At 40.3% G+C, this 14,610-nt stretch overlaps 1 protein-coding gene across 1 annotated transcript; it reads right to left on the bottom strand.

The window, feature by feature from the left end:
• Positions 1 to 5,074: 5,074 nt before the first annotated feature.
• LOC127213787 (mas-related G-protein coupled receptor member B2) lies at positions 5,075 to 5,965 on the bottom strand. Its single transcript, XM_051174244.1, has one exon. The coding sequence runs from the start codon at positions 5,963 to 5,965 to the stop codon at positions 5,075 to 5,077; it is 891 nt and encodes a 296-aa protein (XP_051030201.1).
• Between the last annotated feature and the right edge of the window lie 8,645 nt (positions 5,966 to 14,610).

Genomic DNA, 14,610 nt, shown 5'->3' with positions numbered 1-14,610 from the left:
TCTCCTTTTGTTTTGGTTTTTTATTGTGCTAGCTAGAACTTCAACTATAATATTGAAAAGAGTGTCTTGTTCCTGATTTTAGAGAAATCGTCTTAAACGTCTCTCCATTCAGTTTGATGTTGGCTGTTGATTTACTGTATATTGCTTTTATTATGTTTAGGTGTGTTCCTGTTACCCGTGTGGTGGGGCAGTTCCACCACATGTTTAACTTTCTTGATCTGTGTTATTTTACGCTGTAATAGTCCCCAGGTGTCATCCATTTGCCTGTAAATTTCATTTTCTTAATAGTTGAGCACTGTCCACCTGTGCCTTATCCATTCACCAGCTGAGGGACATTTAGGTCACTTCCATTTCCTAATGATTGTTAATAGAGTGTCAGTGAGCGTGGCTGGGAAAATATCTGTGGAGTAGGATGTCAAGTAATATGGGCACGTGTCAAGGAGTACGGTAGCTGGGTCACACAGTTGACCATTTCCAGGTGTTCGAGAATTCTCAACACTCATTTCCATAGCGGCTGCCCCAGTTTGCTATGCTACTGACAGTGACTGGAGACCAATCAGAGTTTTTACCTGGCTTGGTCTTGTGAGGTATGCACAGCTGCTGCATTTTCATGTTTTTGAACAGCCATGCATGGAGAATGGGCAGCATTTTATCATACTCTTCTCCATTCTCAAGACCTGTAATTTTACCCACTGCCCCAACTTGTTATCCTATATTTTTCCTTGAAATATTCTTGACTTTTTTCTTTAGGCATTTGTTAGAAATTCCCCATTTAATATGTCTTTTTACTGTGTCAAGAAGGCGTTGGTATGCTATTTAATTACCCATACACATAAGCATCCTTTGGGCACCAGGATAGTCTCACATATATGGCTCATCACAGGACTGTAGTCATAGATGTTGATGTTAGTGATATGAGAATAATTTCTGATTATTGACTAGCTTTGGTTCTGATATCATATTGAAGGCCCAGAATGACACCAAGCTTCTCATACAATGAACTCACAGCCCATCAAAATAAGCACAGTCCTGAAATAGTATGAAAGCATGTGACGTACACTGTTGAGAAGGACTTGTGACCCTAGCATGTGACAATGAGCCCTGGCTCAAGTAGTTATTATCTGGACTGTGCTTTTATGTAACCCTGTGGTCTACATGACAGATCTCCCAAATATAAAATTTTACCATCAAGGTACAACATTCCAGGACAAAGAGATCTGTTTCTTCATGTGCCTTAACTCCAGTACATTAGGGCTTACCACACATTGTGCAACCAGAGACTTCAATACAATTCATGTTTGGAACTTCTTTTTCTACTAGAGCTAGATCTTTTTCTGAAAGGCTTGGTGCCCAGCTCAAAAAAAAAAAGAAAGAATAAAGAAAAATAAAAAGCTCTATGAGTCTCCTTGCCTTCCGCACAACAGGTTAGGTCTTGCTCCTCCTTCAATTGGCCACTCACCACTGGAGGATGGGTATTAAAGCAAGATGCTTTCCTTTTACAAATCTTGTTCTAGTGGCTCAACTGTGAACAAAGATTTGGAGGTGGTCAAGGGGGTCTCTACCCAATACAGAGCTTCAGCAGGCAGACATGCTGACCTAGACGTAATTTTCTGTCAGTTCCCTAAGCTTGTAGCATCCCTGTCCACAATGTGCTGGCTAGAGTTACAAGACAGAAGTATTACAATCAACTCTTTCCTTTACATCCCCATTGCTATGCCCTTTTTTATAATCATACCACAATGAGACTTTCCTTTTTCACCAAATTCCTTAGCTGTTGATAATAGCCGTGTATCTTTATGTGACTATGAGGAAATAGTTGCTCAGAATCATACTGAGCCAAAATACTGCTTTACTTCTAAATTTATTCACTTAAAATACACATAATAAATCCTAGGATAGAAAATAAATGAATGTTTAAAGTTTTGAAAGTTTCATATTGTGCATGTTTCTGTATTTTTGTTACTGTAACCACATAGATATTGTGGTTAATTCAGGAGTTAATTCTCCACTGTTACCCTGTGGAATTTAGAAGTAAAGCTTTGGTCATCAAGATGGATATGAAAGTCTCTGCCCCTGAACCAGCCCATAAATAAATATTATGAAGAATTCCATGCCAGTACAGATAATGAAATGTAGTGATATAAATATTCAATTGAACCAAAGCAAAGAAAAAGATTTGGAATACAAAAAATTCGAAATATTTGATAAGGGTGGGAATGGAGCTCATTGTGCATGAGAACCTGTGCTCAATACCCATAAATACAAGAGTGAAAGGTCCCAAACATGTAAGAGCTGTGAGCTTTTTAATAATAATCTACATATATGAATATGCATATTCATACAGAAACTAAATATAGAGACCTGTATTTAACAACAAATACCAACAGAGTCAACTAAGAGACCCCTAAAACATACAGGGTATTTCTCTTGGTTTCCCTCCCAGAGGTGGAAGTTAAGACCCTATTGCTGAGGACACCATGCAATTTAGACACAGAGCCCCTGAGGGGTAACTGACCTGAATGCCCCTTCCCTGAGAACTAAACCAGATTTTTATCTTATACCCACTGATGAGTATAGTCCTCACCCTTCATCAAAGAGATTTCTCTATTCAACAGACAGAAACCAATACACAAGATCACAACCAGTCAAAATGCAGTTGGGGAGGCCGGTCCTAATAGATGCATGCAACTTGTGCACCTAAGGCATTGGTATCATTGTAGAAGAGGCGAGGCAGGTGGCAGAAAGATTTTAAAACAGGAGGATCTAGAAATTTGCTGTGAGATTGCGTCCCTGGTTAATATCAAAAGCTATACCCACACAGTCTCACCAGCATGATTGTCTGAACATGAGTTGGACAAGGACAGCAACAACGGAATGCCAAACTGGATGGGGTTAAGACCGCAAGGCCTTAAAATGGGAGAAATAATTTTCCCCTAGAAATAGAACACCAGCTGGTTACCCAATAGAAAACTGTCAACTGTCAAAATAACATACAGACTAGGCGCGTTATATTTAGGAGTAAATGTATGTGTACGAATGTAACAACAATTACTGATAAAAACAGACCATTAATGCGAAACAAAGAAAGAAGGGAGATATGGGAGGATTTGGAGAGAGGCAATAAAGGGGAAACCATGGTAACCTCAAAATAAAATGATATAAAGTTCTAAATATTCTGTCACCAGATGCCTATTTGAAAATGAAGTTATTTTGCTTGGAAAATTAAGTGATGCATACATACATAAACATCATTCTACACAAAAGGTATGGATTACATGTTTATTATATAATTATTCACAATACTCAAGGCAGAGGAGTGACCCAGACAAGGAACAGCGGAGGGGCTGACCATGACACTGCAGTAGTCACATACAGAATATGATCACTCAAATGTTAAGAACAAGGAGACCTTGCCATTTGCTGTACCATGGGTAATTTAATGTGCATTGTGCTATGTTATACAAGATGAATGTAAAGAGAAACATTTCACGTAAGTTACAAGTGGAGTGTATATTAAAGAGTCAATATACACATAATGACAATATGATGACAGTCAACAAGTCTCATGGTAACGGGGAGAAAAGGAGACGCATAGGTCAATGATATTGAGTAACAGGAATGTAAGATGAAATGGCTGTCTTAGTTCATTTTCAGTTGCTCTGATGAGACACCGTGAACAAGGCCAGTCCATAGAAAACATTTGATTTGGGGACCTGTCGTTCTAGAGGGTTTGAGGCCACCTGTCAGAGAGCACGGGACAAGGCCGGCAAACAGGCAGGTGCAGCACTGAAGCAGTAGCTGGCTGCATACATGTGACCCACAAGGAAAAGACAGACGGGGTGGGAATCAAATGGGCTTAGAGTGTATTCCCTCAGCAACGTATCTCCACCAGTGAAACCATTCCACCATGCGTATACCAATCTTCATGTTACAGTCTTCCAAATTGCGCTCTAAATCTTAGTTCAGAACAGAAACGTGGACAGTACTGACCTCAGAGGCTGAGTTATGACTGAAGAGGAAATGTAAATGCAGAGAGGCAAGAGATAGTTCTTTGCCTTGATTGCTTCTACATCCTGTAGCCTCACACGCACAAGACATTTTGTTGATTTGTCCCCTTTGATCTGTTCATATTATGCTCTCTCAATTCTTCTTCATTTGACAGTGTCCCATACGTCAGCTTTAAAATTGAAATACTATTTTATAGAAAATGTTACTCAGATAAGCAGAGTATTACGTGGTAAATGTTATGGGCTTCTGGGAATAGCATAAATGTGAAGCAGCTTTGATTTCAAGGAAACGTAGTCTAAAGGACCTCTCTGGAAATGTGTCTTTAAGGGATTAGGGAAAGAGACAAATGACTATGCAATGGCAAGCAAGGCATCGTGAAGGCGACCACAGAGGGCAGCCTCCCTCTGCCTTCCAATGTGCACGGATGATGATGGACCTCATTATAAAAACTGACCAGAATCTTTTGATTCAGAGAATGGCAGAACATAGTAAAAGCAAGAACTCCACTGGGTGATAAGAGATTTAATACCGATATCTCTTGAGAGTATATATCTGCTTACTAAGCAATTTGTAAGAAAGGCTATACTTGCATAAATTCCTCGCCTGTATAAACTAAAAGATCCGGGGTTATAAGTTATATCTATTTAATTCTTGAAACCCTAAAGGAAAAACGGTTTTTAAAAGGAAGTTTTGTAAACTATAAAATTCATTTACCCACTATAAATTTCATGACTAAAGACATTCGACCCTTTCCTGCACTTTTCTCTTTAATCTTCTGGTGAAGGAGGGTTTGGAACAGTAGGAGCAGTCCTTGACCTCAGAGCACTTACAAGGAGCACCATCAAAAGGAGATGACCACGCCCCGAGTAAGACAGCTCCAGAAATGCTACAGTCAGTATTGGTTTAAAACATTTTGTGTCACTCAACATTCACAAAAATGATTGTTTTAACTGGCTGCGGCCAGGTGACAGACTCAAAGATAGTGTGAAAGAAAATAGGCCACACACAAGGAAAACTGTCTCTCTCGACTTGATCAGCGCATCCCCCGGCTGCTGACCTAGTCCGTTTACAGTTCTCCAGGCTCTCCCAAAGAACCTCTCTCTCCACTTTCCTCCTCCTCAGCGGTGTCCTGCAGGGCTCGCTGCAGACACAGCTTCAGAGTCTTCTGCTGGGGCCTACGGTGTCTGATGGAGCCAACAAAGAAGTAAATGATGGGGTTGGCACAGCTGTTAACACAGGATAGGAATAGCGTCACAAAATAAAAATCGCAAATTTGAACATAATGTAAGTCCCCAATCCATTTGTGGAAGAGACAGTAGATCCCCAAGGGAAGACCAAAGAGCAGGAAGAACAGCACTGTGAGTACGATGATCACATACAGCCTGGTCACAGAAACCCTGCGTGAGCCACAGAAGACCCTCACCAGCAGGGTGAGGTTGGACCCACAGAGAACCACGACTAAAGCCGCTGACCATACAGTCATGGCGAAATCGAATATCCGACACCAAAACATGTCAGAGCTACTTAATGGCACGCCACATGTCTTCCCATCCAGGAGAGTCAGCAGCAGAGACAGAGCCCAAATGAACGCACACATGACAGCTGACGTGTGCTTGGGGCGTTGGCAGCGATACCAGATGGGCCACATGACAGACAGGCAGCGCTCGATGCTGATGACGCTGAGAATGTTCATCCCACAGAAATAAGCAAATATCGACACAGCAACAGAAAACAGAGGGATGTAGATGGAAATGGTGTAGAAGATGTCAATGAAAGTAAGAAGGCAAAAGACAAACTGAAAGCAGAGGAAGAGGAAGTCAGCCACGGCCAGGTTGAGGATGTAGACAGAGAAGGCGTTCCTGTGCAAGCGGAAGCCCAGAAACCACAGAACCGTGGCGTTTGCCATCATTCCCACCACAACAAGGATGAGGCAAAATGAAAACATGACTTGAGACATGATGCCACAATAGTTGTAATCGCTGTAGATGCTTCCATTTGGTCCTGTGATGGGAGTCTCCCAGGTTGGCACACTGGAATCCTTGCTTAGGAAATCTCCACTCGTGTTCCTCGAGCAAAAAAATAAAAAATAAAAAGACATTAGCACATGCTGTGTACGTTTTGATTCCCAGGACCAGACTGCTCTGTGATAACAACTGAGCTGGTTCATAGAGAGGGGAAACAGGATTGAGGACAGAAAGTAATGTATCCAAACCAGTGATTCTGGAACTTTAATTTAAATCCAGTTTGTATTTATTTGGGCTGTCCTGTACTGATGTGAGAGTAGCTGGTGGCCCCAGTATAGACAATCAATGTCTGGAGCTATGTCAGAAAGAAACAAAAATGGGAACCCAAACTTCTTCTGTCATAAAACTGGTCCTCAATTTTATTTATTTATTTATTTATTGATTGATGACACACACCTTTAATCCCAGCCCCCAAAAAGCATAAGCAGGTGGATCTCTGATTTCAAGATCCAGGACATCCTCCAAAAGCTACAGAGAAACCTTGTCTTGAAAACCAAAAACTAACAAACATACAAACAAACAAACCCAACAAAGAAGCAAGAAACAAACACTCAAAATCTCTCACAAAAACACAAATATAGAAGTAAAAATGAACAAGAAAAAATCAGTAAGACAAAAAAATACTCCAGCAAAGCAAAGTGAGACAAGAGAATCTGCCAAATTACCATCAGGTTTGTTTTGGTTGGTTATCTACACCTGGGCATGAGGCCTGCCCTGTAGCACCGTTGCTAAACTGAATGAGAGTCCACTGGGGAAAACTGATTTCTCCTTTCCGAAAGCCTGTCAGTTGCAGATGGTCTCCATTAGGGATGAGAGCCTGGTCCACTTCCCGCTCACAGTGCTGGGATCCCAACTGGCTTGGACCTGCACAGGCCTTGTGTGTGCTGCATAGTCTCTGTGAGTTCCCACGCACATCGTCTTGTGTCTGGAAGTTTCCTTGGGTCAGCCATCACCTCTGCCTCTCCCAGTCTTCCCCTTCCTCTTTCACATAGACCCCTGAGCCTTGAGGGCACAGATTTGATAAAGACATCTCATTTAGAACTGAGTGCCCCTAACTCTCTCGCTCTGCACACTGTCCAGTGTGGGTCCCTAAAACTGGTCTTCTATGGCGCAGAAACTTGCAAGCCAGAAACATGAACCATGGCCTCTCTCAGTCCTGGCAGGGGGAAGTTATCAACTTGGAAAATACGGAAATCATGAATGAGAGTAATGACTGGAATGCCAAGTCTTGCTAAGACCAGTATGAAAAGAACCAGACCTGAACGCTGATGTGATCCTGTCTGCATTTCAGATTTAAAACTATAAATCAGGAAAGCCTTTGAGGATATTAAGCACTTATCTGTTGTCTGCTACTAAATCCTAAGTGTCTATTTATCTGTAGAGAAACAATGAGAAGTTGAGACTTTTCACATAGCAAATGAATAATCACAAACCTAACAGTAGCTACAAATTTAAAGTAAGTGTTCCTGCAAATGTTTTAGAGCAAGTTAGTACCACAAAACGCCTAGAAAAGAAAAGAAAGCCCCTCACACTTTGTGATCCTGGGCCCACTGCTCCGGGTGAGCATTGGGCCAGAGTGCAGGTACAACAATCCCTCCACCTCTGTGGAACTTTGTGGGTCTGCTCTGAGCACCCTGAACCCGCCTATTCATGCAGGACCACCTTCAGGACACTCACCTGATCTTTGGAACATATCACCTGCCCTCTGCTGGAGGAGAGACCTCCAAGAGAGATTGGATCATCCAGAACTGCAGACATTGAACTCCTGACCCACCTACACCCACCAGAAGAACAGGGTAGGGAGAAAGAGATTCCACCTGCACTCACTGGAAGAAGTGATGGGAAGATGGCAATACAAGAAAACACCCAACAATAGGAAGAAAAGCATAACACCACCAGAATCTAGGGACTCTACACCAACTAGACATGAACACCCCAAAGCAGATGAAGCAGAAGAGAACAACTTAAAAAATAACTTCATAAAAATGATAGAGGCCCTCAAAGATGATATGAGAAAATCCTTTAATCCTAAAATTCAACAAGAATGAAGACACAACATACACAAACTTATGGGACACTTTGAAAGCAGTGCTACAAGGAAAGTTCATTGCACTAAGTGCGCATATGAAGAAAATGGAGGATACTCACAAAAGAATTAACAGCATAACTGAAAGCTCTAGAACAAAAAGAAAGAAAATCACCGTGGAGGAGTAGGTACCAGGAGAGAATCAATTTGAGGGCTAAAAGCAATAAAGTAGAAACTAGGAAAAACAATACCAAGAATCAATGTAACAAAGAGTTGGTTCTTCCAGAAAATTAACAGGATAGACAAACCCTTATCCAAACTAAAGTAAATAAATAAATAAAAAGCAGAGAGAGAGAGAGAGAGAACATGCAAATTAGCAAAACCAGAAATGAAAAGGGGGGCATAACAACGGACACTGAGGAAATCCAGAGACTCTTCAGGTCATACTTTGTAAAACTGTACTCCACAAAATTCGAACATTTACGGAAATGGACAAATTTCTGGAAAAGTATCATTCACCAAAATTAAATCAAGTACAGATGAGAAATTTAATTTACATAGACCTATAACCCCTAATGAAACAGAAGCAGTCATCAAAAGCCCCCCCAACCAAAAAAATAAATAAATAAAAGCCCCTGGCCTGATGGCTTCAGTGTAGAATTCAACCAGAAATTTAAGGAAGAGCTAATACCAATACTCCTCAAATTGTTCTGCACAATAGAAGCAGAAAGAAACTCTTTTTACAAGGCTACAATTACCTTATTACCCATGCCACACAAAGACAAAACTAAGAAAGAGAACTACAGACAAATATCCCTCATGAACATTGATGCAAAAATACTCAATAAAATACTGGCAAATCGAATCCAAGAACACATCAGAGAAATCATACAACATGACCAAGTAGGCTTCATCCTAGGGATACGGGGATGGTTCAACATATGAAAATCTATCAGTGTGATCCACCATATAAACAAACTGAAAAAAAAAACATAATATGATCTTCACACTAGATGCTGAAAAATCCTTCAACAAAATCCAACACTTTTCATGATAAAGGTCTTGGAGAGATCAAGGATAACAGGAACATACATAAACATAATAAAGAGCAATATACAGTAAACCAACAGCCAACATCAAACTGAATGCAGAGAAACTCAACATTAACTCTCTAAAATCAGGAACAAGATAAGGCTGTAAATCTCTTCAATATTGTACTTGAAGTTCTAGCTAGAGCAATAAGACAACAAAAGGAAATCAAGGGGCTACAAATTGGAAAGAGAAAAGTCAAACTTTCACAATTTGCAGATGATATGATAGTTTACATAAGTGATTCAAAAAATTCTCCCAGGGAAATCCTACAGTTAATAAACACCTTCAGCAAAGTGGCAGGATACAAGATAAACTAGAAAAAATCATTAGCCCTACCATATACAGACAATAAAGGGGCTGAGAAAGAAATCAGAGAAATAGCACCCTTTACAACAGCCACAAACAACATAAAAATATCTTGGGGTAATGTTTACCAAACAAGTGAAAGATTTATATAGCAAGAACTTTGCTTCTTTAAATAAAGAAATTAACGAAGATATCAGAAAAGAGAAAAATCTCCCATGCTCTTGGACAGGTAGGATAAACATAGTAAAAATGTCAGTCTTGCTAAAAGCAATCTACAGATTCAATGCTATCCCCATCAAAAATCCCAGGACAATTCTTCACTGACCTTGAAAGGATAATACTCAACTTCATATGGAAAAACAAAAGACCCAGGATAGCCAAAACAACACTATACAATAAAGGAATTTCAGGAGGCATCACCATCCCAGACTTCAAGTTTTACTATAGAGCTATGGTCCTGAAACAGCTTGGTGTTAGCACAAAAATAAACAGATAGATCAACGGAATTGAATCAAAATTCCTGATATTAACCCACACACCCAGAAATACCCAATTTTTGTTAAAACAGGTAATATTATACAATGCAAAGAGAAAAGCATATTTAACAAATGGTGCTGGCATAACTGGATGTTGGTGTATAAAAGAGTACAAATAGACCCATGTGATGGGAGATGCCATTATGAATATATGTTTCTCATAATGGTTAATGAATAAAGCACTGTTGGCCAATAGGAAAGAAAGATTAGGAAGTAGTAAGTGAAGTGAACATGGAGAGTCTGGACAAAGCAGAATGCCGGCCGGCTCCCCCCCCAGTAAGAAAAGACCACATTAAAATACATAGATCAGCAGAAATGGGTTAATACTTAAGACAGAGCTAGCCGATAAGAATCTAGTACCGGGCTAATAGCATTATATCAAATACAGAGTCTCTGTGTGTTAACTGGGGCTGGTGCGGCGGCGGGACAAGACTAGATGGCGGGCGGAAAAATCTTACACCTTACACCCATGTCTATTGCCATGCACAAAATTCAAGTCCATATGGATCAAAGACCTCAACATAAATCCAGCTACACTGAATCTCTTAGAAGACAAAGTGGGAGTACCATGGAACAAATTGGTACAGGAGGTCGCATTCTGAACATATCACTAGTAGCACAGAGACTGAGATTGACAATTAACAGGACCTCCTGAAACTGAGAAGCTTCTGTAAGGCAAAGAACACAGTCAATAAGACAAAAAGGCAATCCACAGACTAGGAAAACATATTCACCCCACATCTGACAGAGGGCTGATCTCCAAAATATGCAAAGAACTCGAGAAACTAGTCACCAAAACACCAAATAATCCAATTTAAAAAAATGGGTACAGAACTGAAGAGAGAATTCTCAAGAGAGGAATCCAAAAAGGCTGAAACACACTTAAGAAAGTGCTCAACATCCTTAGCCATCAGAGAAATGCAAATGAAAGCAACTCTGAGATACCAACTTACTCCTGTTAGAATGCCTAAAATCAGAAACTTCAGTGACAGCTCATGCTGGAGAGGATGTGGAGAAAGGGGAACACTCCTACACTGTTGGTGGAAATGCAAATTGTACAACCATTTTGGAGATCAGTATGGCGGTTCCTTAGCAAAATGGAAATCAGTCTACCACAGGACCCACCAATCCCCCTCTTAGGCATATACCCAAATGATCCACATCCACGTAACAAAGACATATGTTCAACTATGTTCATAGCAGCATTATTTGTAATAGCAAGAACCTGGAAGCAGCCTATATGCCCCTCAAGTAAAGAATGAATAAAGAAGATGTGGGACATTTAAACAATGGAATACTATTTGGCAGGGGGGAAATAACAAACAAACAAACAAACAAAATTGGAATCTTTGAAATTCGCAGGCAATTGTAAGGAACTTGAAGAAACCATTCTGAGTGAGGAAACCCAGTCCCAAAAGGAGGAACATGTATGTACTCACTCATGTAGGATTTTAGACATAGAGCAAAGGATCACCAGCCTACAGTTCACACTGCCTGAGAAGCCAGGATACAAGGAGAAATCTAAGAGATTCAAAGATGTTCCCTCACAGAAGGGGAAAGAGAGAAGATATCCTGAGCATATTGGGAGCATTGAGGGCAGTGAGTGGAGAAGGAGTTAGGAGAAAGAGAAGGGGAGGAGAGGAGACCGTGTGGGACCAGGAAGATTGAGTAGGGGCACTAATAGAGGAGAGCAAGAAAAGAGATATCATAATAGAGGAGCCATTATAGGTTTGAAGAGAAAACTGACACTAGAGAAATTTCCAGAGATCTAAAAGAATGACCCCAACTAACAACCTGAGCAACAGTGGAGAGGCTATCATAAATGCCCTTCCCTGATAATGAGATTGATAACTAACTTATATGCCATCATAGAGCCCTCATCTGGTAGTTGATGGAAACAGAAGGAGACACCCACAGCTAAACACTGAGCCACATTCCAGGAATCAGTTGCAGAGAGGGAGGAGTGATAAGGAAAGGGGTAAAGACCAGGCTACAGAAACCCACAGAGACAGCTGACCTCTGAGATCTCATGGACCCCAGACTGACAGCTGGGAAATCTATTCTCCATCCACACTGAGGAGAGGCAGTAGTTTGAGACTTGGTAAAGAGCTAGTGGATCAGTACTTTCAGCCTGAGCTAGAGGTAAGAGCTAGTGGCCAGCTGCTCTGCTCTTCTGAACATCAGCTTGAAGTTTGAACCCCAATATCAGTTTTTGTGTCTTTTACTTTTCACCTTACATTGCTATAAACTAAAGCCAGGAGACCATAGAAAGGCATGTTTCACCTCCTGAGAGCAATCAACTGCCAATCAAGCTACATACCCTTCCTGGTGCTACATACCCTTCCTGGTATGAAACATTAAGCATGTTTCTCTTGTCTGTTGATATATAAAGAACAAACCAAATATGATGAATCTGGGAAAGGGACTAGTAGAGATGGAGGAAGAAGTTAAAATGGGTGAGAGAGAGGTAAAAGAGGGGGGTAATCAAAGTTTATTGTATACAGAAACCAAATTATCAAATCACAAATTGATCAAGGAATAAAATTAGTTGCATGTCTGTGTTAACACAGACCTACTCCTACATCTAAAGGAACACCCAGATCTTGGTTCAGATGACTATTACTGTTGAGTCATCCCCTCACTCCAAGTGTTCTTCTTCAGTTGGAGTTGGGTTTAACATCTTGTGTAACTTTCCATAAATGTGTATGTTGTTGATAAATTACACTTAACTGTGTTAATTTCAGTCACTCATTTTTAGACTATCTGTTTCCTACTAAGGCAGAAATACAAAGGAATAGAATCTGCATTGTAGGAAACACAATGACCGAGGTACTGACAGAACTGTGCTTTTGTAGAGGGTGCCTGTACCCATACTGCTTGCAAGTCGGGGAAAGTGGCAAAATTCTCACAATAACAGAACATTTGAGTATTTGAGATGACAGCAGAATGAGGAGAAATTACAAGAAGTAGTTACTGCCGAGACTCACAGGATTCCAATCTCCCAACATCAAGTCAGCCAGCCCACACTGCTAAAAAATTACTTTTGTACCTCCTGATGTCTTCAGGAAAACTCAAGACTCCTTAGATTCCCCACTCAAGATGTAGTTGTATGGTCACCGACTAAGGAAACAGATTAAAAAAAAAAAGCCTCTTACCTTTCCTCCATTTTTCTTATGGGAGGTGGTAAGCGGGTCTGTGGCCAAGTGAAGGGTCCCCTGAGTCAGCCGTCAACATGGAACACTTCTGTAGCCTGGAGAATGATACAAGACCAGTGCTTGAGGAGGGCTAATCAAGATGGCAGAAAGAACTGTGGTTTCCTGTACTTGCATCTGCTGGCATATCAGCATCACCCCTTTGAGTCATGCTCTACATGAGATTGTTCTCGACAGTTGGCCTAGCTCCTATCTCTCATCCTCTGGTCATGCCAACTACTATGATTCCCCTTCCCTGTTGCTTTCAGCTAAAACAAGAACCTACCTTTTAAGCTAGTCAAGCTAAACATCTTTCCCTAGATACTCCCAGGTGCTGGAATTGCTGGGAGGCCACCAAACAGCATCAATGTTGGTAATAGGGATTTGAACTCAGGTCATCACAATTGGCAGGGCAAGTATTTTACCCATGGAGCCATCTCTCCTAGAACTATCTGGGAACACTTTTCTAAAGGATGAAATCCCAGTTCACCTTCCCCAACTCTTTAATACAAATGTCTTTTTAAGTGATGGGATTTTTCACTTGGTTTACTAGTTATTGTGTTCCATTAATTGGTTGGTTGGCTGTCTTTCTTGATAACCAGGAAGCAGTATTATTTGACTTACAAGATGGTTTGGTTCTTTTCATCTTCAGCTTTATCTTCCATACAGTAAAGTTATTAAATTCTCATTTACTAATACTAAGGGGCAACTTAAGTTCATGTACTACATTTATTATGTCTAAAATATTTCAAATTAGTTCTATCCCTGTGTGACATTTTAGTAGATTTGTTTGCTTTGTGTTCTTTGCCCTGCCAGAATTACATGAACTTTGTAATGCCTTTAGTTGTGGTATTACATTTTCCTGATTTTTGTTAAAGGGACATGAAAGAAAATGTTATATATGAAAAACTGTGAATAGGCAAGACATATAAAATCTTATCAGTACTTGAGCATAATGACACTTAAGGAAAAATCTGTCTTCAAGTGTGAAGGTGAAAAGTTCCTGGAGTAACTTGAAAAGAATAGCAGTAAATGCTTTTTGGATTTTTGGTATTAAATGAACTAACAAGTTTGTACACACATGAATCAAATTTTAGTTAGAAAAAAAAATTGATCAGTGCTTTTAAAATCGTTTCTTACTAATTCAATTCACATTCATTAGCTTAGATGCAGCACAAGTGTGACAATGACCAAGAAGACTACCATTGTAATGAAGTCACTCATTTTAATGAGACAATATTTGAAGTAAATTAATACAAACTTGTTAGAAATGTGGTATTCATTCCATGTCTATTAACTGCTGTGACCTATGGAAACTGGGCCTTACTACATTGCTTTCAGGATTCTTCAGGGGAAGAGAATGGTCAGCAGTGGTCACAGTTTTAGACCCAAGAGTGGATGAAGCTCATAGAGGCATGTTTGAAACC

The sequence above is a fragment of the Phodopus roborovskii genome, unplaced genomic scaffold (genome assembly GCF_943737965.1).
Source record: "Phodopus roborovskii unplaced genomic scaffold, PHOROB, whole genome shotgun sequence".
Lineage (NCBI taxonomy): Eukaryota > Metazoa > Chordata > Mammalia > Rodentia > Cricetidae > Phodopus > Phodopus roborovskii.
Note: the sequence above shows the minus strand (reverse complement) of the source record. Positions and strands in the feature narration are given on the sequence as shown.